At 39.4% G+C, this 23,857-nt stretch overlaps 1 protein-coding gene and 1 long non-coding RNA gene across 2 annotated transcripts in view; one reads left to right on the top strand and one right to left on the bottom strand.

Moving 5' to 3' along the window:
* The first annotated feature begins 12,218 nt into the window (after positions 1-12,218).
* The window catches only part of LOC142210787 (uncharacterized), a 32,167-nt gene continuing 20,528 nt past the window's right edge, over positions 12,219-23,857 (top strand). Inside the window, exons 1-3 of the long non-coding RNA XR_012716997.1 lie at positions 12,219-12,325; positions 15,170-15,245; positions 15,342-15,389. This is a non-coding gene — a long non-coding RNA (uncharacterized LOC142210787). The remainder of the gene's footprint in view (positions 12,326-15,169; positions 15,246-15,341; positions 15,390-23,857) is intronic.
* ALDH16A1 (aldehyde dehydrogenase 16 family member A1) overlaps positions 19,585-23,857 on the bottom strand; it is a 50,906-nt gene continuing 46,633 nt past the window's right edge. The window contains exons 16-17 of the mRNA XM_075280184.1: positions 23,041-23,166; positions 19,585-20,066 (exon numbers count right to left, since the gene is read on the bottom strand). Coding sequence (XP_075136285.1) covers positions 19,893-20,066; positions 23,041-23,166 — 300 coding nt within the window. The 3' untranslated portion in view covers positions 19,585-19,892. The remainder of the gene's footprint in view (positions 20,067-23,040; positions 23,167-23,857) is intronic.

Here is a 23,857-nt window from a genome sequence, read left to right as displayed (position 1 = left end):
AAGAAGATACAAACTTTATTGATATGCTGTAATAAATCCTAGATAACATATAATACTGTAGACACCTAATCCCACACTACCTTGTCTAGACCTCTATTCTGGGATAACATACATTTCCTTACCTTACTGCTTACTTGAGATTTTCTTTCCCTTCCCCATTCCCTTTGTATGTTATCCCATGACAGCGGTCTAGACAAAGTAGTGTGGGATTAGAAGTCTACAATATTATATTTTACCTCGAATTTTTTATTTTAAAGAATATCAATAAAGTTTGTATCTTTTATTATTTTTTCAGCCACTTTTCGGTGACCATATTGCGGTGTAAACTTTCTGCATCGTCACACTTTTAGCCACTAATATTTTTTAATTAAACTTTGTGTAAAAAGCATTAAGTGGCATTTTGACAATGTGCCTTGTGTATATCTTCAGAAAATATATGGGTATGAAAGCTTTCGTGGTACCAAAGAGGCAAAAGTCCCAAAACCTCTGGCAGTGATAGAAAAGAGGGTTCTCCAAATTTTTAACACTTTACTTTATTAGTTCCGGCAGTATATAATTTTTCAATTGGAATCATTTAAATGAGAAATTCTACTCTGTTTTGCTATTGCTTGTTGTGATGCCCTCTGGTCTTCCGTTGATTCCCTTTAAGAAGGTTTGTGGCTTCTGGGTTGATGAATATTATGGGCTGACCTGTACGACAGCAGGAACCACTCCAATAACTATGTCCTGGCATCTCAGCGATGACACTGAGCTATTGAACAAGTGTCATTCACCCACATTGGGCACATTAGGTGAACATTGTGACAGGAAATTAAAAGATCACCAGAAACATATTTTACTGTTTTATGTTCCACTAAGAGACAGGGTACAATCTGATGATCAATTATATCAGTACTTCCAAACTACCAGTATCAGTTTATATGTTTTTAGAACATATAAAGTCCAAATATTGTCAGATTCAAACCCAAGACTCCAGCATTTCAAGTTGCAAACTATACTTGGCTGACACAGGAATGAAAGGGGTTTTCCAAGACATATTAACTCATGAGCTATCCTTAGGATAGGTCATTTATTAAGAATTGGCAGGGGTCCGACACCCAGGACCCGGTCAGTTATTTGTAGAGTGTCACATGAGCACTGCAGCCTCTTCAGTACTCACCAAGCACAGCAATGTACATTTGTGCTTCGGCTGTGCTTGGTATTGCAGCTCAGCCCATTCAATGAAAGCCATGTGGCCTGAGAAGCGGCACTCAGGGAGAACTGCGCTCACTCCATACAGCTTATCCTCGGGGTCCCGGGTCTTGGACCCTCACTGATTTTCAAATAATGACCCATCCTCAAATCCTGGAAAACCCCTTGAAGTCAGTAATAATATAACAAAAGATCTTAGCACAGACAGAAGCTCATTTATATGAGGATTACTGTGTCACTCAGGCTTGGCACCAGTTTCAGCAAACTTCCGCACAAGACTTGTCTGGCAGCAGACCAATTGCTGTGGTTTTTGTTATTATGAAACTCACAGTGAACTCAAAATTTAATAAGGTTATGAGGATACCACACTATGGCTAGGAACAAGAAGCAAACAGAATACCAAACGCAATTGCAAGCAGTGTGCAGTAAAAGCATACGGATCCCCATAGACTAAAATGGGGTCTGTGTGCTTGCCGCGCGCTGCCCGCACAAATCATGCGGACAGGAAAGTAGATTATGAACTGCTTTCCTGTCCGCATGTTCGGTGCGGAGATCTGGCGGCCAGCACACAGACCCCATTATGGTCTATGGGGATCTGTGTACTTTTACTGCACAGCACTTGCAATTGCATTTGGTATTCCGTTGGGGGGGGGGGGGGGTCCCCATGCGGACTCCCCCGGACGGAATACCAACGCCGATGTGAATGAGGGGTTACTTACCTCCACTGCCCCATACTGTGAAGATCACTTTAGGTCTAAAATTGCTGAATGTAACACAAAAGAGCAGAGCCGGAGCTTATAGTGGTCGTACAGAATAAGAATATATTGGTGCTTTTTTCCAAAAAGAGCACTACTCTTGTTTTCAGGTTATGTGTGGTATTGCAATTTAGCTCCTTTCATTTCAATGAAGCTGAACTGCAATATCAGACATGACACATGTACAAGTCAGACAAGAAAAGAAGGGTCCATGTTTTTCTCATCTTAAGACAATGCTTTTACTTAAAAATCTCCTACAGTGGATGAAACAGAAGATCTGTACAACTGTCTATAGGAGAAACTGCCCTTGTTACTTATAGAAAGGACGGTACATAGCAACTGCAGCACAGCTGTCATTCCTGAGAAATGGAAACTACACTGTGAATATTTGACATAGGTGACAAGGACAGACTCTCTTTGAGGCTAAGGTCCCTCATAGTGAGACACAGCTTAAAAAAAACAAACAAAAAAAAAACGGAAAAAAAAAAGTGGAAGCGCATTAAGTATTTATTTTTCTGCAGCATTTTTCATTGTGCTCTTATTGTGTTTTGGGAAGCCGCCAGCGTCTCTGCTGGTATAATTGACATACTGCGATTTTCTAGATGTATTTTTTCCTCAACTGATTTTTTTTTCTGCAATGTGTGGCTGGGATTAGCCATACTTTTCAGGTACTGTAAAACACAGTCTTTTTCTCCCCAGCAAAAACTGCCCCGTTTTTGCAACGTGGGACTTTAACCTAGTCTGACTGATGTTCATTTTATAAATTTAAAAATGCGTAAAAATTGTCTGGGATGAGGAACATACCATAAAATCGTATCTAACCCTTTAATAAACTCGCATACATCAATAGATCAGTGTGTATATGAGGAACGCCATTTCTGGTTATTACATGACTTGCATTCTGATATTCTTAATTTTTCCCACTATAGACTCATTCTGTAATTTTCAGTTCTCCCTGAGCTGGTAGGTAAAGATTAGCTGCTACACACAGACAGAAGATGAAAACGTGTTATCATTTTCTGTAACTTGGAGAGTCAGCAGGATTGTATAGGAAAAACCGGTGATATAGTACATTATAGAGAAGCACTTGCCTGTACCAATGTGCCCAAAACACTCACTGTTATCTGCAGCTTTGGCTCTCTGCCTCTCACTTAGCTCCTGCTCACTTCTCTCCATAGACTTCTACGTACAACTGATATCTCTATGAATGCACTTGTAGTTGTTCTAGCATGATAGATACATTTCATAGCAAATGTTATTGTGTTCAAACTTTGTTAAAAAAGCCTCTGCTTGCTCACATGTGATAGGAGCTGTATGATGCTGATGGCTGTGTACAGAGACTTTGCCATGCAGAGGCACAGGATAAATGCACAGGTAAGTAATAGAGCTCCACACGAAAACTGTGTTCAAGATAATTTATTGTAGCGAATGAGTGAGTACTTTCGGTCTATTTTTCGACCTTCCTCAGACTCTACATAGAACATAAAGAGACATTCCGTCATAACAATGCAACATGTTGTAACAGCACATGCTGTAAAATGAAACAAAGGAACAAAATATAGACATTTATAACATAAACAAATCACGAACATAAAGCCATGTGTCAGCCAGAAGTGAGTATACATCAGCAGTAGAGTTAGGGCCTGGGTAGTAGTAGTATATAGTGATTAAGGAAAATTGTCAAGTCAGAACAAAAGCCAAAGCAGAAGTTAAAAATCTAACATTCCAGCAGAATGATCCATAGATAGAGGAAATGTTGAAGTATATTATATTAGAATGAAGCTGCATGTGTTAACCCATAAACAAGAACATATAGACATAGCAGAACAGAGGTAGTCACCTGTTGTTTCAGTAGTCCAGTATACATAGGGAATTAACTTAGTTCTGCCTATTTAAATTAAAAAGTGCATAACATAAGTACAGTTGCCCCCCATAAGAAGGAAGTATACATGTGATAGCAATGCTCGTTGCCAGGGGTTCTTACCTCCCGCCCGTCCGGGCCCGCACAGGGTTAATGAAAATGCCAAAGTTCTGCAGAGATGCGCAGCAGGGAAGTGCCTCTGGCGAAATGAAAATGCGCGCCATATCAGCGTCCCTGCCCGCCTTTTAAAAGGGAAGTTCCGGCCTCTTCCTATTGGGCCGACGCGCGCATGTCTATGGACGTTCAGACCTGATAGTAACTGCGCATGCGCGCGTGCCCGACAGGCAAAGAGACTGCCGGCCGCGGCAGAAAGTATCTGCCCAGAAGCGCATGCGCACTGGGGAAGTGCGATATAATAGAAGATCGCAACAACGTGCGTAGAGAAATGAGGAGAAGAGAGCAGGGCTGTCATGAAGGATTATAGGACAGGGATGGGAAATGACTGAACGAAGGAATATTATCAAGTATTAGAAAAGTAGTAAAAAACTAAAGAGATTTAAGCAATCAAAAATGAAAAATAAAGATTGAAAAAATAAAAATAAAAAATAAAGGAATGAATGAAAAAAATAAAAAATAAAAAATAAAAAGATAATAAAAATAAAAATAAAAAATATAAAATAAAAAATAATAAATAAAAAATAAAAATTAGTAAAAAGGATATATTTTTTCATGCGGGCCCAGGCGGTAGTCGGGGGGCAATCTTAACGAGCCTGTGAAGAAAGAAGAAGAATGGATTATCAAGATAATGGGAACATCATGCAAATAAAGAGATTTTCAATAAAATGTGTTACGAGAACAAGTAGGAACACCTTAAATGAATGCCTGTACTTCGTATTCTCGATTAAGACCCCTAGGCTCCATAGTCTGGAGCCTATAAATCCAGTACGCCTCTTTTTTCTTTAACATCAATATTCTATTGCCACCCCTTCGAGGGATGCTCACTTGCTCGAGTACCTGGAATCTTAACTGCGAAATGTTATGCCCCATTCTATCAAAGTGTGCTGGTAAGGGCAGCAGTAGGTTGCGGCAACGAATGTTAGACTTGTGCTGCTTAATGCGGTCTCGCACACGTTGGGTTGTCTCCCCAACGTATGCGAGACCGCACGGACATTTTATCAGGTACACGACAAAACTTGAATTGCATGTAAAGTAGTCCCTGGATAATATTGTTTCCCCTGTTTGTGGGTGATAAATCTTTTCCCCTTTTAACACATTAGAGCATTGATGACAGGATAAACACGGAAAAGTACCTTTCCGTGGTGTGCTAAGAAATGATTGACGTGACATCTTAATCTCAGAGCCTAGATCGGCTCGAACCAATCTATCTCTGAGGTTCTGTGGGCGTCTGTAACAGGGGCGAAAGTTTTTATGGAATGATGGTATCTCGGGGTGAGCTTTGGCTAAAAGTGGCCAGTGTTTTCTAATGATGCCATGAATTTTGTAGATAAAGGGATGGTAAGTGTGTACTAGTGTGATTCTACTGTCATCCTTGTCACGATTAGAGATTTGTTCTTGTGGGCGATCCTGCCTAGTTTGTTGCAGTGAATCCGAAAGCAATTTATGAGGATAACCCCTGGCTCTGAATTTGTTTTCCATCTCTTTGAATCTTTTTTCCCTGATCTCGGGATCCTGAACTATCCGTTTCACTCTACAAAACTGTGATTTAGGAAGGGATTTTTTTGTTGATGTCGGGTGGCAGCTCTCGTAATGCAAAAGACTGTTTCTATCTGTCTTTTTTGTGAAAAGGTCTGGACAAAGTGTGCCGTCCTGTTTTTTAGAGATCATGGTGTCCAGGAAACTAATCTTTTCTGTGCTGAAATGGAGCGTAAATTTGAGTTCAGGCCAAACGTTATTGATGTATTGGGTAAAATCATTGAGACTTGAGGCTGATCCCTTCCAGATACAGAAGATGTCATCAATGTATCTCTTCCAGGTCACTGCGTGATCCTGGAAGAGACAGTTGGTATAGATGTAGCTCTCCTCAAAGAATGCCATGTAGGCATTCGCATATGGAGGCGCGACGTTGGACCCCATCGCGGTTCCACGTTTCTGCAGGAAAAAATCATCCTGGAACAAGAAATAATTTTCTTCCAAAATTATTTGGAGGAGATCCAATGCCAAACTGATAACTGATTGGTTTACCCCATTGTGCTCCAGTAAAGTCTTTGTGGCCAACAGCCCCTTAGAGTGCTCGATACAGGTATATAAGCTTACCACGTCTAGAGTTACGAGGAGAGTATCTGGGGGTAGTCTCGTGGTCTCATGTATTAGTTTAAGGAAGGCTGAAGTGTCCAAAAGAAAGGATTGTGTGTTTTTGATATGAGGAGTCAAGAGTTTTTCTACAAAAATGGATAATGGTGACAAAATAGAATCACAGGAAGCCACTATGGGACGACCAGGTGGATCTATTAGATTTTTATGGATCTTGGGTAACACGTAAATTACGGGCGTAATGGGGTCCTGTTTAGTTAAAAAATTCACTGTGTAAGTGTCAATGGTTTTGGATTCTAGGTGTTTACGGAGAACCGTTTGGATCCTGTCTGTGATTCTATAGACAGGATTCCTGGGAAGTAAAGTGTATACTTCAGGGTCTGCAAGTTGCCTTTTAATTTCTTTGGTGTACTTAGACTTGTCCATGACAACTATGGCCCCACCCTTGTCAGCTGGTTTAATAACCAGAGTGCTATCTTTGACAAGTTGCTCCAGGGCCATTCTATCGCTAGTAGAGAGGTTGGATCTGCATGTAAAAGAATCTTTTTCCACCGTCTTTCTGAAGTCATTGACTTCATTCTGTATGAGTGAAATAACTGTTTCAATACCTGGTGAATTCTTGGGCGCACAAAAAGTGCTTTTAATTTTAAGACCTAGGTCTTTACATGATACCAGACTTGGTCTGTCAATGACCTCAGTAGGTGGAAATGTCTTAGAGAAATGAGCTTTGAGTCTAAGCAACCGATAGAATCGTTGCATGTCTAGGTCAAGTTGAAATAAATTATAACCATATGTAGGGCAGAAGGATAGGCCTCGCTGTAGGAGCTCGATTTGGGCAGGGCTTAATATTTTGGAGGAGATATTTACAACAAGGGATTCGTTCCCTACCTGCGATCTAGTTGATACAGATGATGTTGGAACCGGGTTTTGTCTCCCGCGTCTCCTGTTGGTTCCTCTCTGAAATTGAAAAGAGGTTGGGGCCCTAAAGGATCTGTCGCTGGCAGCGCTTGAATCAGATGATTCTGGTGATGTTTGTCGTAGACGAAAGGTAGGTCTATTACTCGGGTACCCATCCTTCCATCTATATACCCTATCATTTTTGTAATCTTCCTGATCGCGCAGGAACTTTTTCCTCTTTTGGGCCTGTAAGTCTTTCTTGAATTGTGCCAGGTTAGTATCCATTTTCCCTTTAAGGGTAGAAAACTCATCGCTAGAGCATGAGTTACGGAGTTGTTGTTCCGCCGCTTCTACCTGTTTCCGTAAAGACACTATGTTTTTCTGTAAAAAAGTAACGGTAAGAGTCATTAAATCAAATGAACATTTGTTCAGAATAAACTCAAATTGTTGACAATATTCCTTATTATCTTTAAATAAGGTTGGTACAACCCCCATCCTGAGACCCCTTGGGATTCTCAGATTTTTTATATATTCGGCAAGGGTAACACAATGTAATTCCATACTGATAAGTTTTCTCCAATCACGTTCCAAGTCCCGTGTTTTAATTTCAACTGGAGCAGATTCCAGGAACTCACTGCTGAAGGTAACCCCAGCTAATATGTCTGCTGTCTCGACCTGATTATAGGAAAAGACAAGTTGATCCATGGCTGTAGGGATTTCCACTGTAAAGGGTTCTTCTAGTTTGAAACAGGGATACAGTTGCTGTCCCGTTGGTGGAGATAGGGTCCCACCCCGTCAAAACTGGTAAGTAATAGAGCTCCACACGAAAACTGTGTTCAAGATAATTTATTGTAGCGAATGAGTGAGTACTTTCGGTCTATTTTTCGACCTTCCTCAGACTCTACATAGAACATAAAGAGACATTCCGTCATAACAATGCAACATGTTGTAACAGCACATGCTGTAAAATGAAACAAAGGAACAAAATATAGACATTTATAACATAAACAAATCACGAACATAAAGCCATGTGTCAGCCAGAAGTGAGTATACATCAGCAGTAGAGTTAGGGCCTGGGTAGTAGTAGTATATAGTGATTAAGGAAAATTGTCAAGTCAGAACAAAAGCCAAAGCAGAAGTTAAAAATCTAACATTCCAGCAGAATGATCCATAGATAGAGGAAATGTTGAAGTATATTATATTAGAATGAAGCTGCATGTGTTAACCCATAAACAAGAACATATAGACATAGCAGAACAGAGGTAGTCACCTGTTGTTTCAGTAGTCCAGTATACATAGGGAATTAACTTAGTTCTGCCTATTTAAATTAAAAAGTGCATAACATAAGTACAGTTGCCCCCCATAAGAAGGAAGTAAGTAAGTATACATGACCCTTGTCAGCTGGTTTAATAACCAGAGTGCTATCTTTGACAAGTTGCTCCAGGGCCATTCTATCGCTAGTAGAGAGGTTGGATCTGCATGTAAAAGAATCTTTTTCCACCGTCTTTCTGAAGTCATTGACTTCATTCTGTATGAGTGAAATAACTGTTTCAATACCTGGTGAATTCTTGGGCGCACAAAAAGTGCTTTTAATTTTAAGACCTAGGTCTTTACATGATACCAGACTTGGTCTGTCAATGACCTCAGTAGGTGGAAATGTCTTAGAGAAATGAGCTTTGAGTCTAAGCAACCGATAGAATCGTTGCATGTCTAGGTCAAGTTGAAATAAATTATAACCATATGTAGGGCAGAAGGATAGGCCTCGCTGTAGGAGCTCGATTTGGGCAGGGCTTAATATTTTGGAGGAGATATTTACAACAAGGGATTCGTTCCCTACCTGCGATCTAGTTGATACAGATGATGTTGGAACCGGGTTTTGTCTCCTTCATGACAGCCCTGCTCTCTTCTCCTCATTTCTCTACGCACGTTGTTGCGATCTTCTATTATATCGCACTTCCCCAGTGCGCATGCGCTTCTGGGCAGATACTTTCTGCCGCGGCCGGCAGTCTCTTTGCCTGTCGGGCACGCGCGCATGCGCAGTTACTATCAGGTCTGAACGTCCATAGACATGCGCGCGTCGGCCCAATAGGAAGAGGCCGGAACTTCCCTTTTAAAAGGCGGGCAGGGACGCTGATATGGCGCTGTTAAATATCTTGTATTTGCCGGTGAGACTTGTGTCCACTGTTAAATATCCGGACCTGGCCTTGTCCACGATAGGAAGAAGTCAGCTTGTTATAAATCAGTGTAGAGGTTTATTAATATCTTGAAGGAAAACACAGGAACAGGGAAAATGTCCAAATAACACAAATATCAGTCAATTGTCAATAGCTTACATCTTCAGAGAAGTTAAATCATCTGGATATCTTGTAGTTACAGCTTGGTTCATGCTTGTCATCTGGTTGGTGGACTTGGGCTGGTTACGACGTCCATGGATGTCCATCTGCCTGGACCACCCACCCTGGTGTTCCCAAAGACAGACCTCCTGGTCTTCCCCTGGTCTTCCCAAAGACAGACCCAGACATGTGTATTTCTTACTCATTTATATTCATGAGAGTGGGTGTTACCTTCCATCTTGTAGCTATGTGAGGAGATTTCTAAAATGGTGTACTCTAACCGCACCCATGTACCCAAAATACAACAGATATGATGTCAGTAGAGTGTTAACCCCATGTCTGCTAGAGAATATTGTAAATATATAATATTTAACATTTCCCCCTTTTGAGAGTGAAATATCTGTTTGAACTCTCAAGATATACCATACAACAATATTCATACAATTAGATTATATCTTCTTTCTTCTTTGCTGGAACTTAATTTTCATTGATTGTCCATGTAACAATAATTTCATCAATTTGCAATACATTTTGACATTAATAAATGTTATGTTATGTTATGGTAAACTGTGATCAAAGATGAAAACAATTTGATCCACTATCTAACCTACACCTGATGAAGGCTCTTCTTTCATCGTCTGGTCTTCTGGTCATCTCTTTTTCCGTCATAATAGAAGGCTTATTACCACAAATGTAGTTCTTGACTTAAAGTCCTTTAGATTTCCTCCGTGTTGTGCAGATATTATAACATTGTCCATTAAAGTTCATATTGAGAAGATATTGATATAACAACAAAGTCCATATGTTTCACTTCACCAAGACATAGACTGTAGAGGAGTTTCCTTTGGTAATTCCCTTGACCACCTGTCACTGTACAATCATGTGACACTTCTGGAGCAATACTGCAAAAGCAAGGCAAGTGTGAATTCTGACATCATCCCTGCTGCTTGTCAGTAAGGTTCAGTCCTGGAATCTCAGTCTCTTGGATACACAATATCTGTGTTCGGGTTCTATCATTCACAACCCTTTTGCTCACCAAACAACTTGAAGTCTTGAAATAGAGAGGATTCCACCAAACATTGATGAGGACGTCTTTATATCTGTCCAATCATCAGCTGATCAAAGGTTCCAACCTCCAGTAATAATTTTTAAACACAGTCCTTGGCATAAGCTTAAGCATATAGCATCATACCTTCAGATTTTGTCTTTTCCCGCACATCTTCTTCTTGTAACTGTTAAAGTCTTTTTATTAACATTTGATATCAAACTTTCTCATAATCTTGGACTTGATTGAAGATAAGTTTTCTTTCCCTAATAACTAAGCCAAATTAGGCAATTGACTAAACTATAATATCACAGTGTACCATACCACTCATTTATATATCATACTTCTCTTTATATTGTATCAATATTTATATTTGACTTATAAAATATTGATATTCAATACATTTATCAAACTATCTGATAATAGTACTTTGGATACAATAATCTATATAAACATCATATATCAACATATATATATCTTTATATCTATATGTATGAATATGTATGTGTACTTTACTTGTGATGACAAATTGCAACACGACTTTGAAATATAATGTGATTATTAATTACCATTCTATAGACAATCACAATATTTATTCTTTAGTTAGAACTTTTCACCAATTATACTAAACATATGTTCCTATATGATTGTGTTATCATACTTATCATACATTTTCTAAAGTTTAGTCACTTTATTTTCCTTTTTAATAAGAAATAATTTTATTTTAAACATTCATTTATTAAATATCATTGTGTTCTTTATCTGAGACACAATATTAACCCTTTATTCATAAAAACTTATGTGACTAAAGTTTCCTCTTAACACCTCGTCTCTTCACAGACTCCTGTGTCCTTTTTTAACCTTTCAGATACCTCCAATACCAAGAATAGAGACAACACTTGTGCCAACACACTCTTGTCTCTGTCTTAAACTTAACTGTATATATTCTTGTGTACTGGCTGTATGTGAACACCATACATATGAAATAAGTATATAAACATAAACTTTTCAAAATATGTCACATCCTATAATCAGAAGTTTGAAGAATAAACCAGAGACTATCTCTCTTGATATCCCATATCCTTTGATGATATTATGCTTCTCCTTTCATGAAGATGATTAGCTTATCTTATTTGCATATAAGACATTTATGTTTACCCAATGTTGTTTTCCCAATGTTTGTGGATGTTGATGTGTGTAAGTGTATGCAAGTGTGTGCGTACATGTAAGAATACATAATCAATAATAATACAATAAATCAATACTGGCTATAGCTAACTAGATTTTCCACCATACCTAATATATTTATTATCCCATGATCCAATTACCCCAATAAACCTTTATTGTTTGTCAGGTTTGAACAAATATATTGAAGATTATCTGTATCTTTTCAAAAGCTACTTTTTCCTACAGAATGTTCACCTAAAATAACCTTGCTTTGTAGTGCAGCTGTCACCTTTTCTCTCAGCTCATGTGACTTAAACACTTGGTTTTCCTGTAGGTATAAACATATGAGGTTCCTTTTGATGGATTTCACATATATTTGCTAATTTCCCAATTTAATATAGAGGATCATATAAGATAAAAAATAGAAAGAAATAGAAAAAGAAAATAGAAATAGAAAATAGAAAGAAATAGAAAATAAAAAGAAAATAGACGTCTCTTTGTTGGATATATTTTCCTTTTTTCCTTGTTGGATGCATCCTGATTTTCTTAGGCCTATTTGTGATGTCACAGATCTGTTGTATACACCAGTGGACACATAACACACATAACACTTATACTGACCAGCCCATCAGGGTCACAGGTCACAATGTGTTGCTGTCAATCAACTGACCACATGAACGAACACTTATTCTCACAGTAAGTAAGAGCTCCATGCCTAGTTGCATGCCTTTAAACAAAATGGATTATAACTTGAAAATCTTAAAAACATGGACTTTACATGAAACTATTGAAAAACATGCTTAAGGTAAGTTATAACTTCTATCACTTATCATGCATTGTTATTAGTCACACCATGTTAATCTCTTTACTCATTAATAGTTAGACACTCCATGCATTCTTTTAGCTAGAAGAAAGAATGATGAATGGACATCACTGATTGAACTGCTGCATTTTTCCATATATCTATATCTGAAGAGAAAAATAGATAAACTTTAGCAAAAACCAAATTAATACAATAATGATTTTAACCAATGGACAGTTTAATAACTTTATGGATTCCTAATACTATTTGATCATATATTGTACATATATTCATATACATGTCATATCTTCATATATTGTACATAACATGTTCCTCCTCTCCCTGCTTCCAGAGAGTGGGCTATGACAAAAAGTCTTCACCACACATCAGGCTCTCCTCCTGTGTGTAAATATATATATAATGATATGATCCATAGTATTATTCACAATAGCATAATTAGGATTATTTATGAACATCATCACATAATAATGTGGATTATACCTGATCATTGGACTTCTCCTCATATAAAAGGGATTTCTCTTTACATAGCCAAATAGTACGTAAGTAAATCTCAATAGACAGTCATTCCTTCAGAGATACTTTTAAACTCGACCCCTGACCTTCCTGTCAATCACATCCCACAATAACTCCACCAGGTCATTAGAGAATGCCAAGCTTGCCCTTTTCCTAAAAATATTAGGTAGCTCAAATTCCTCTTGGTTACTGGGAAGATCTGACATTTTGGAGACAACTGGTACATTCCCAGATACATTCTTTTGCAGATACTCAATAGATTTGGCTGGCTGCAATTCTTTAATTTCAGTTAATAATGGAATTTCAATTTGTGGATTTTCTTGCATGGCATATGGTTTATATGCAACATGTAATTTCCTACGTTTCTCATAGATTTTGTCACTTTCCCTCCTATAAATAGGGGACACTTTAACATGATTTGACAGATGTCTCTTAATAGGCTTTGCTTTTTGCTTTGGACATACTCGATTTACATTTGACATATGTTTCTGATGTCTTCTGGCCATGTCCAATAAACTAGCAGCTTCAAATAAAGTCTTCTTATCTGACGCACTGGCAAGGGTGACTGCATCCAAGAATTTGAACTTTTTAACAAAACTTTTCACCATAGATGAAGAGTTCACCTTTGGAATGACAGTTTTGTATGTTCTCTCAAATTTAGACATGAATGCAAATGTACATTCTTTTCTGCCAATCTTTATCTCATTCAGTATATCAGGTGTTGGCATGCTGTCACCTCTAGTGCACCAGATTAATTTCTTTAATCTCTCCACATCACTGTCTTTTAACCATTCATCTGACTCATTATCATAAGACATTTTTGCAGACAAACGTTCTGTAAAATCAATAGGAAGCCATAATTTAAACAGTTTATTTCTCTGTTCAATATTTAGATCAAATTTCTCTGCATGGCTTTCAAAAATTTCTGAGTTTCTACACACATGGATCTTTACATCATATGTGGGAATGGCTTTACTCAGATTGATCAAATATTCCTGAGATTTTAATTTCAATTTAGTTTCTTGTATCATTTGTTCCTCACCATCTATGGCCATTACTGCCACATGGTGCTCTTTATCAACATATTGAGATTTCTCATCTGTCTGAACAGATTTATGCATACTATTACTTAATTTCTTTTCTGTTACCATGTCATTAAAAATCTTTACCAAAGAAGCTATATTCCTAAATACCTGCTTCTCCTTTGTAGAACAAATTCTATTTTCAATCTTAGAATTTGCCTGCTCACATTGTGTATACAAATCTTGCCATATACTCGCTAAATTGTCACTAGCCACAATTTTAAACTCAACGTTACATTTTTTAGACAATGACTCAAATTTTTCCATACTTTAAAAGTAAAATCTTTACTCACCACTGTAGAAAGCTTCACCTTTAGCTTGTCCTTGGAACAGTTGGTCCCTGTCATCAGAACGTCTCAGTACGTCTGGCACTTGTGGTCCTTCTGTGTTTCCTCACTGGCTTTCCTCACACAGGCTTCCGTATCATATAACACGTGCAACAGTCATCTGTATCTCACCAATATAGGTTTCTTTTCGAAGTCTTCCTGAATCTTGCAATTCATACAACTTGCAAAATACTCCTCTCTTCCCCCTTAATTGCAAGTGAACGGAACAAGAAAAACAGGAAAAAAAAACCAACCGTGCCTGGCTCGCCACTGTTAAATAGCCATGAAGTAACGGAGGAAGGCTGGCTCGCCACTGTTAAATATCTTGTATTTGCCGGTGAGACTTGTGTCCACTGTTAAATATCCGGACCTGGCCTTGTCCACGATAGGAAGAAGTCAGCTTGTTATAAATCAGTGTAGAGGTTTATTAATATCTTGAAGGAAAACACAGGAACAGGGAAAATGTCCAAATAACACAAATATCAGTCAATTGTCAATAGCTTACATCTTCAGAGAAGTTAAATCATCTGGATATCTTGTAGTTACAGCTTGGTTCATGCTTGTCATCTGGTTGGTGGACTTGGGCTGGTTACGACGTCCATGGATGTCCATCTGCCTGGACCACCCACCCTGGTGTTCCCAAAGACAGACCTCCTGGTCTTCCCCTGGTCTTCCCAAAGACAGACCCAGACATGTGTATTTCTTACTCATTTATATTCATGAGAGTGGGTGTTACCTTCCATCTTGTAGCTATGTGAGGAGATTTCTAAAATGGTGTACTCTAACCGCACCCATGTACCCAAAATACAACAGATATGATGTCAGTAGAGTGTTAACCCCATGTCTGCTAGAGAATATTGTAAATATATATTATATTTAACAGGCGCGCATTTTCATTTCGCCAGAGGCACTTCCCTGCTGCGCATCTCTGCAGAACTTTGGCATTTTCATTAACCCTGTGCGGGCCCGGACGGGCGGGAGGTAAGAACCCCTGGCAACGAGCATTGCTATCACATGTATACTTCCTTCTTATGGGGGGCAACTGTACTTATGTTATGCACTTTTTAATTTAAATAGGCAGAACTAAGTTAATTCCCTATGTATACTGGACTACTGAAACAACAGGTGACTACCTCTGTTCTGCTATGTCTATATGTTCTTGTTTATGGGTTAACACATGCAGCTTCATTCTAATATAATATACTTCAACATTTCCTCTATCTATGGATCATTCTACTGGAATGTTAGATTTTTAACTTCTGCTTTGGCTTTTGTTCTGACTTGACAATTTTCCTTAATCACTATATACTACTACTACCCAGGCCCTAACTCTACTGCTGATGTATACTCACTTCTGGCTGACACATGGCTTTATGTTCGTGATTTGTTTATGTTATAAATGTCTATATTTTGTTCCTTTGTTTCATTTTACAGCATGTGCTGTTACAACATGTTGCATTGTTATGACGGAATGTCTCTTTATGTTCTATGTAGAGTCTGAGGAAGGTCGAAAAATAGACCGAAAGTACTCACTCATTCGCTACAATAAATTATCTTGAACACAGTTTTCGTGTGGAGCTCTATTACTTACCAGTTTTGACGGGGTGGGACCCTATCTCCACCAACGGGACAGCAACTGTATCCCTGTTTCAAACTAAAGGATAAATGCACACATACACAGTAACAAAGAACATACAGTACATTATTGGAGAACTCATTCCAATCTGTTAGGTCCCATGCACACAACCAATTGAGCGTCCTAGTTGAGGCTGATTTTGCAGTATAAAGCTGTGGGATGACCCTTGCAGTGACATCTGAGTGCACTCACGTTTGCTCTTACCAATATGGGGGCTTCCAATCCATTCTGTTCCGATGAAAGCGAGCAGAACAGGACTTGCTCTATTTTCATCGGAACGGAACTGACCCTTGTAAGACACACTCGGATGTGTGCATGAAGTCTTACAGTCAATTATATTTGATGGAGTCTGCTCAGGAGCTGAGGTGAGGTGAACTGCAGGGATATGAGGACCGTGTACATGAAAGAAGCCTGGAGAATGACAGACAGTTGAGAGGTGCTGAGATGCATATAAGGGGAATGTAGGAAAATATAAAACACACAACTAGCCCAAGTTATTTGAAATGTGTTATTTTATTGTAAATCTAACATTTCTGTCACAATTCTTCATTGACGGGCTAATAAACTCACATACAGTAATTTTTTGGTGGCCCTCAATATAAAAAAAAATATATATTTTCTAGTCTGCTAGAAAGGTACATGTCAATGTTGTGAAGGTAATCTTCTTAAGGCTGTGGCCCCATGTTGAAGAAAGGCAGTTTTTTTTTTCTTTTTGCAGATTCTATTATGTTTTTTTGAACAAAAGCCAAGAATGGATTGAGTAGAAGTAGAAGTACCGTATTTTTCGGACTATAAGACGCACCGGACCATAAGACGCACTAAGGTTTTAGAGGAGGAAAATAGGGAAAAAAAAATTTTAAGGAAAAAAAATTGGTGAAATATTTAATAACCTAATAATATAATATTTCACCAATGTAAATAGAACCGGGGGCTTTCGGACACAGGGATACCAAATGTGTATGTGTTTCACAGTAATGTTTTTGTTTTATATGTATTCTAGGGATATGGGGGTGATTTGAACATATATCTATATCTATCTGTCTATCTATCTATCCATCTATCTATCCATCTATCTATCCATCTATCTATCCATCTATCTATCCATCTATCTATCCATCTGTCTGTCTGTGTCTGTCTGTCTTTCTATCTATCTATCCATCTATCTATCTATCTACCTATCTATCTCCTATCTATCCATCTATCTGTCTGTGTCTGTCTGTCTTTCTATCCATCTATATCTAATCTATCTCATCCATGGAAGTGAAGCTATGCAAGAAGAGAAAAAGGGGCGGGCCAGACGGGTGAAGGAGGTGTGGTTTTCTAAGCAAACTTGAAAACACACCTCTTTCACCCATCTGGCTTGCCCCTCCTTCACTGCCTCTCAGATCTGGCTCTTGCAATGAAGCCACACAGGCAGGGAAGTAGGGGCGGGCCAGACGGGTGGAGGAGGCGTGGTTTCAAGCTTGCCGAGAAAACCACGCCTCCTCCTCCCGTTTGGCCCGCCCCTCCTTCCCTGTCTGTGTGGCATCATTGCAAGAGCCAGATCTGAGAGGCAGTGAAGGAGGGGCGGGCCAGACGGGAGAAGGAGGCGTGGTTTTCTCGGCAAGCTTGAAACCAGGCTTCCTTCACCTGTCTGGCCCGCCCTTACTTCGCTGCCTCTCAGATCTCGCTCCTGCAAACATGCGACACAGACAGGGAAGGAGGGGCAGAGCAGGCAGGCACCGTGCTGCTCTCCGTGCTGCTCCTCATAGACAGGACACAGACGCTGCACACGCTGCATTCGGTCTATAAGACGCACACACATTTTCCTCCCATATTGGGAGGAAAAAAAGTGCGTCTTATAGTCCGAAAAATACGGTACTTCCTATATATTTCCCATTCCTTTTGGAGCCTCTTAGATTTGGCTCAAAAAGTTGCAGCAAAATCTGCAACTACAAAAAAAGCTGTGTTTCCACAATGTGGGGCCTCGGCCTAATTGTGGCTGTATCACCTAATCCACCGATGGCTAACCTTTTAGAGACCAAGGGCCCAAACTGCAACCCAAAACCCACTAAATTATCTAAAGTGCCAACACGCCAATTTAATCTGAATACGCTGCGGATTCAGAAATTACAATTGTCTAAGTAGGGCTTTACAGGGCTTTCAATAATACACACAACTTTGTACTGAAAGGTAAAGGTCTCTGCATTTGGTACTTTTGAACAATTGATGTTCACTATATCACACAAGATCTAGTTTATAGTGACCGTGCAATGTTATTACAGCCTTTACTAATATCACATCCGCTATAAAATAGATACTGTGCGATATAAATAGTGACGGGGCCCCCACACAGTACAATCTGCCCCACAGTGGCCCCCAGACAGTATTTTATACTCCACTTTGGGCCCCCAGACATGTTTTATATAGTATACAGTAGGCCCCCCACACGGTATTATATGCACCATTTTGGGCCCCGATACAGTATTATATTCTCCACAGCAGGCCACCTACAAACAGTATTATATGTGCCACAGTAGTCCCCCCCCACAGTATTATATACTCCACAATAGCCCCCCAAACAGTATTATATGCTCCACAGTAGGCCCCCACCACAAACAACATTATATGCGCTACAGTAGCATTTTCACATACTGAACTGAATTCCCAGTTAGTGAGCGATGTGAGTGACAGCATGCGTGCCAGCAGAGAGGGCTCTGTGTACCTATAGGTTCACCATCACGGAATCCCTTCCGGTGTTCAACTGTGTCATGTGAGCATCAATATGACTCTACAAATGACAGCATCTAATGTATGGATGGGAAGACAGTTTCTATATTTATTCCTAGAGAGACTTTATACCAGTCCCATGGGAATGAAAAGAGCAACTGGACTTTGATCCACACACAGATACTGGGGGAAAAGGCTGAAATTTTTGACGCATGGTGATTTTGTGTCAAAAATTGTGGCTTTTTATATTCCATCCACCACTTTTCTTAAAAAGCAGGAAGGGGCATGGCCTGGCAGATATTATTAAGATTCATGTAAGTTATAGCTCAAATCTAAGTCAATTCCCAGGCACATGTCTTAGTAAATGAGGCACATTTCTACTCCAGAACACAGAGAATCAAGACTAACATAGCAAATGCTTGTCTTGATAAACTTCCCCCACTGTGTCACTAGGAGAGTTAGTCACATAACACAACTAGGGACCAAGAGAGTAAATAATTCTCAAATACAGTGACCAGTAAGAAGGTTACCTTCACTATCATTTACACCATGTACCTTTCTAAGGGTGAGTTCACACACAGGTTTTGCAGGAGGATTTTGACATGGGAAAAAAAATGCCTCCCATTAGTAGTAGTAATTTTTTCCTTGGGACATGACTTGACCTATCTTCTGGCGTATTCCGCCTTGAAAAACCTATTGAAATCAAGGGGAGGCATAAAATGTAGATTGCAGTATGTCTTTGGAATATGGGATGGAAATCCATGCAAACACAGAGAGAACATACAAACTCCTTGCAGATGTTTTTTTTTTTTTTTTTTTTGCCCTTGGTGGGATTTGAACACCAGGACTCCAGCGCTGCAGTGCTAACCACTGAGCCACCATGTGGCCCCCTAAAAAATGCAACAGCTTTTTGACGTGTTTTTGCAAAAGCTATTAGCATTTTTTTAGCTGATTTTCCAAGTCATAAACTGCAACCTATAAAAAAAAAAATAAAAAAATTATAATTCCTGAAGCAGATTTTTTCTCCCTGCAAAAAACTCAGTGTGAACATTGCCTTACAGGCCGGAGACTAAATATTTTTCAAGGTTAGCTGCTAGACTGCAAACAACAACAAAAAAGTGACACTGTATGTGGAGGAAATCAGCCATGTTTTTTACTCTCATTAAACCCTTTTAAGAAATAATAGGCACATAATCTCTGAAGGGTTCACTGGTCCTTGGAAATGCACTGAGGTATGAGCAGAATGTATACGGTCCCCTGATTGTAGTAAGGCTTTAACCAGGTTAGTTTGCAAATATTTCACCCATGGGTATCCAGACGTTTTTGCACTGGGTGGCATGATATAGGAACTCTTCGCCTTCTCCTTGCTGTGGGTTTTCCCAGTCCCTTGTGAGCCCGTAGTTTACCCAGGTTCGCTTACAATTTTCAGCAGATGACCACTCCATAAATTTAGATCCCTGATGAAAGTGAAACAGGACAAAATTACACAGAGGCACTGAAATCCAGTGCTTGAGGCACAGACATCATACACAGAGTCCTGAAAGAAAACTGAAGGACTGTATGTATATTTGGCTTTCTTTTAACAGGTCTCATGAAACATACCGTATATACTCGAGTATAAGCCGACCCCCCTAATTTTACCACAAAAAACTGGCTCGAGTATAAGCCTAGGGGGCAAATGCAGCAGCTACTGGAAAATGTCAAAAATTAAAATGGTTTTTGGGTGCAGTAGATGCTGGGTGCTGGGAAAGGGGAGGGGGTGTTTTGGTTGTCTGTCTGCCCCTTCCCTGAGCTTGAGGACTGTTTTTTTTTATTTGTATATATTATATATGTATATATGTATTATATATATATGTATATATTATTTTTTTTTTTCTTGACTTGAGTATAAGCCAAGGGGGGGGTTTTCAGCACAAAAACTGTGCATAAAAGCTCAGCTTATACTAGAGTATATATGGTAACTTCTGACCTATTCTTTGAACATTGTGATAACTGTACATAAATGGAACAAGGCCAGCACACTAACAGGTTCCCCTAAACAAAAGATCAGAATGTGTATGGTTTATACCTACATAAGTGTAATTTATGGGGTTATACCTCCTAAAAATATATGAATATATTGACAACTGGGCGTTAGCTTATTTTTTGGTAAAGAGGTATGTCAATGGTGACCTACAAATTCATACATATTTAGAAGAAATAACAACAAGTGGCACAAAACTGGACTGGGTGGTGTCAACACAAGAGTCCATGGACTAGAAAGACAACTTCCATTTTACATGACTCCACTAGAGAAGGACAAAACGTTTCAGTGAGAATCAAGTTTGTTATCAATTTTCCATAAGTTTCGAATTCCAATGAGTCCAAATCTTCTGGGATCTGTCCGGCACAAATTGTTCAAATTAATCAAAGATGGGGTTGAGAAAATACAGTATATCATTTACATAATGAATTTTCTAAACCCTGCATTTATTCGATTGATAAATGACTTTTCAGGGCAATTGGGACAATTTTAGGAAATTCACTCATTTCAGTGGCCACATATTAGTATCTTACATGAGTCTCCAGCGCAGTAAAACATGTCCACTGTATTATCAAGGCATACAAGATACACAGACATCCACAATGACAACGTGAAACGGGTGGTGGCAGCCTCCTACACGTTTCAGACACCACTTGTGTCCTTAATCATTGCATATCCGTGATTATGTATGTTGTCATGATTGGAGATGCAAGTGGTGTCTGAACCGCATAAGCAGCTGCCTCCACCCGTGTCACGTTGCGACTGTGGACTTCTATGGATCCTATATACTTTGATAATAGAGATGACTGATGATTACATGGGTGAGCAGGAGTGGTTACTTTTGTCACATGCTCATATATCAGAAGTATGAGCAGTAACGTTCAAAATCCTCTGAGCGTGAGAGCATTTGGCAGCTTTTCCCATCAATGACATAATGGAGTGAAGATCAGGCCTGTTAGAGAACCTCTCCATGGCAACCCGCAACAGAAACCATTCACTCTGCTTACTGGCAGGGTCTCGGTTGTGAGAAGACCACGAATAGCATTGCTGATTTCCAAAGTTAAATTAAGGCCCTATACACACACACACACACACACACACACACACACACACACACTGTGCAGCCAAGGCTCTGTTCTGATCTTTTATAGCACCTGCTGTGTAAATATTGGAGTATCAGAACCCAGTTTTCCCTGCACACTTGCATGAGACCTTAGAAAAGTCTCAAAAGGTGCTTTACAAGACTTTGTGTTCCCACAAAAGAATTTTCCTTTTCCTGAACACTTAAAACAGAAGACATTTATGTGAACAAAGAAATGTCTTGTGCCAATAAATATAGTCTCCAAACACTCCTAAGGCACAAGCAAAGGGAGTAGTCACACAATTGTTCTCATTCACATGTATCCCCTCCAACAAAGTCCACCAGGAATTTCTAATGCACAGGTCCAATGGTTTATGTTAATAAGACATGACTAATATGGGAAATGCATTCAAAGGATTAAAAACAAAACTAAAAATGGGCACAGCACCAGCTCGCACACAATGGAAGGTCGTCATCTCAGGCTGCCACAGAACTTTAGCGGCTAGATACCATGAACGCCAACATAAACTATGAAGTAAGATTAGAGGGGTTTTCCAGGCAATTTTTTTTTAAAAGTCTGTTAGTGCTATTAATGGGATAATAAATGTACCCCGAGTTCACACTGAGTTCCCCTCCCTGTTTCCCTAGCTAGCTGCCCACTATTACCCCTTCCTAACTCCACCCACCTCCCCACCCCATCATACATTCCTGTCTGGATCTTCTGGGAACAGGAGAACACATCCTTCTGTGGGGCCGTCTCCTTCTCCTTTTGAAGTTTGCTGGTGTCTGCGCAACGCTGGCACCCCGGTTCTATTGCGCAGCCGTGGGAGATCAGCGGATGTCATGAAGAGGAGAAGCTTGCCACGTACAAGGAAGTTATCTCCCGTTCACAAAAGATCAGGACAGGAAGACAGGCAAGTATGATTGGGTCTGTGTGTGTTGTGTTAGTATTAGCGACATTCCATTTCCACTTCACATGACTGCTCTAGCAATCTAGCTAAAACGAGATTTCTTGTAAGTTAGAAGTTAGGCAGGGGAAGGGTGTTTAGCTTAGTGTAGAAAGATAGTTTTATCCCAGACAACCCCTTTAACCTATTTTAGAACAAATTAATTTGTTCTATATTCTATCAATCTTCACTAGCAACTTTTATAGAACAGTGTTGTGAGCATGATCTATGACCTGCCCAGAGGTGTTGTGTGAGCTGTGTCCATCACCTGTTGTCAAAAATGGAGACTATTGTCACAGCTTTGCTTTAAACATAATCCACAACATTAGTGACAATAACTTATTATTGAAAAGAAAAAGACAGAAGAATAGACTTTTTACCTCTTCAGATCCAAAGTACCACATAGCCTGTACATCTTGGTGCTCCACAAGATATTTGGACAAATGGTCCCGTCCACCAGTAAGTATGTTTACTACGCCTCCTGGAAGATCTGAAGTGTCAAATACCTGTGAAAAACATCAAAAGCACTCCGTGTCAAAAATGTGGATTAAAGATAGAGAATAGCAAATCATAGGGAGTACATATAAAGAGCACTGCATCTGGTACAGTCCGAAAACAGTACAGCAGTACTGGTAACAGATGTAACACTTACTATATTGTCAACTTGCATGCTACTGCATTAACCGGTTAAGGACACAGCCCAAAAGTGCCTTAAACGGGTTGTCCCATCTCAAGGATCCTATCTATACTGCTAGTTTATGTGGATTTAAGACTTTTCCTAAATACATTGCTTTATCAAAACTGCTTTGTTTGGCCGCTATCTTAATTGATTCACTTCATTGATTACACCTCCCCCATAACCACTGGCCTGCTCTCAAATAGGGGAGGGGGGAACAGCTTGTATTTATGAGCTGTTTATCTCCTGCTCTTCCAGGTATCAGTTGGTTAATTGAATTTGGCTGATAAGGGCTAAGATAGGGAGTCCATTACCTCTATATGTAAACACAGACCTAAAACAAGTTTATTGCAAACTGACACAAATCCAGCTCTGCTACATCAGCTTCACATTGTTCATCTTCCAGTGATACTGTGGTAATTTATGTACAACCAATCCCTCATTACTGACTGCAAACATGTACTATTATGAAGAGAGTACATGGGAGACAGAAAGTGAAACTCCGCTCACCAATGTACCGA

Source organism: Leptodactylus fuscus, chromosome 6 (genome assembly GCF_031893055.1).
Source record: "Leptodactylus fuscus isolate aLepFus1 chromosome 6, aLepFus1.hap2, whole genome shotgun sequence".
Taxonomy (NCBI): domain Eukaryota; kingdom Metazoa; phylum Chordata; class Amphibia; order Anura; family Leptodactylidae; genus Leptodactylus; species Leptodactylus fuscus.
The sequence above is the reverse complement of the archived record's forward strand: the minus strand, read 5'-3'. Positions and strand labels throughout refer to the sequence as shown.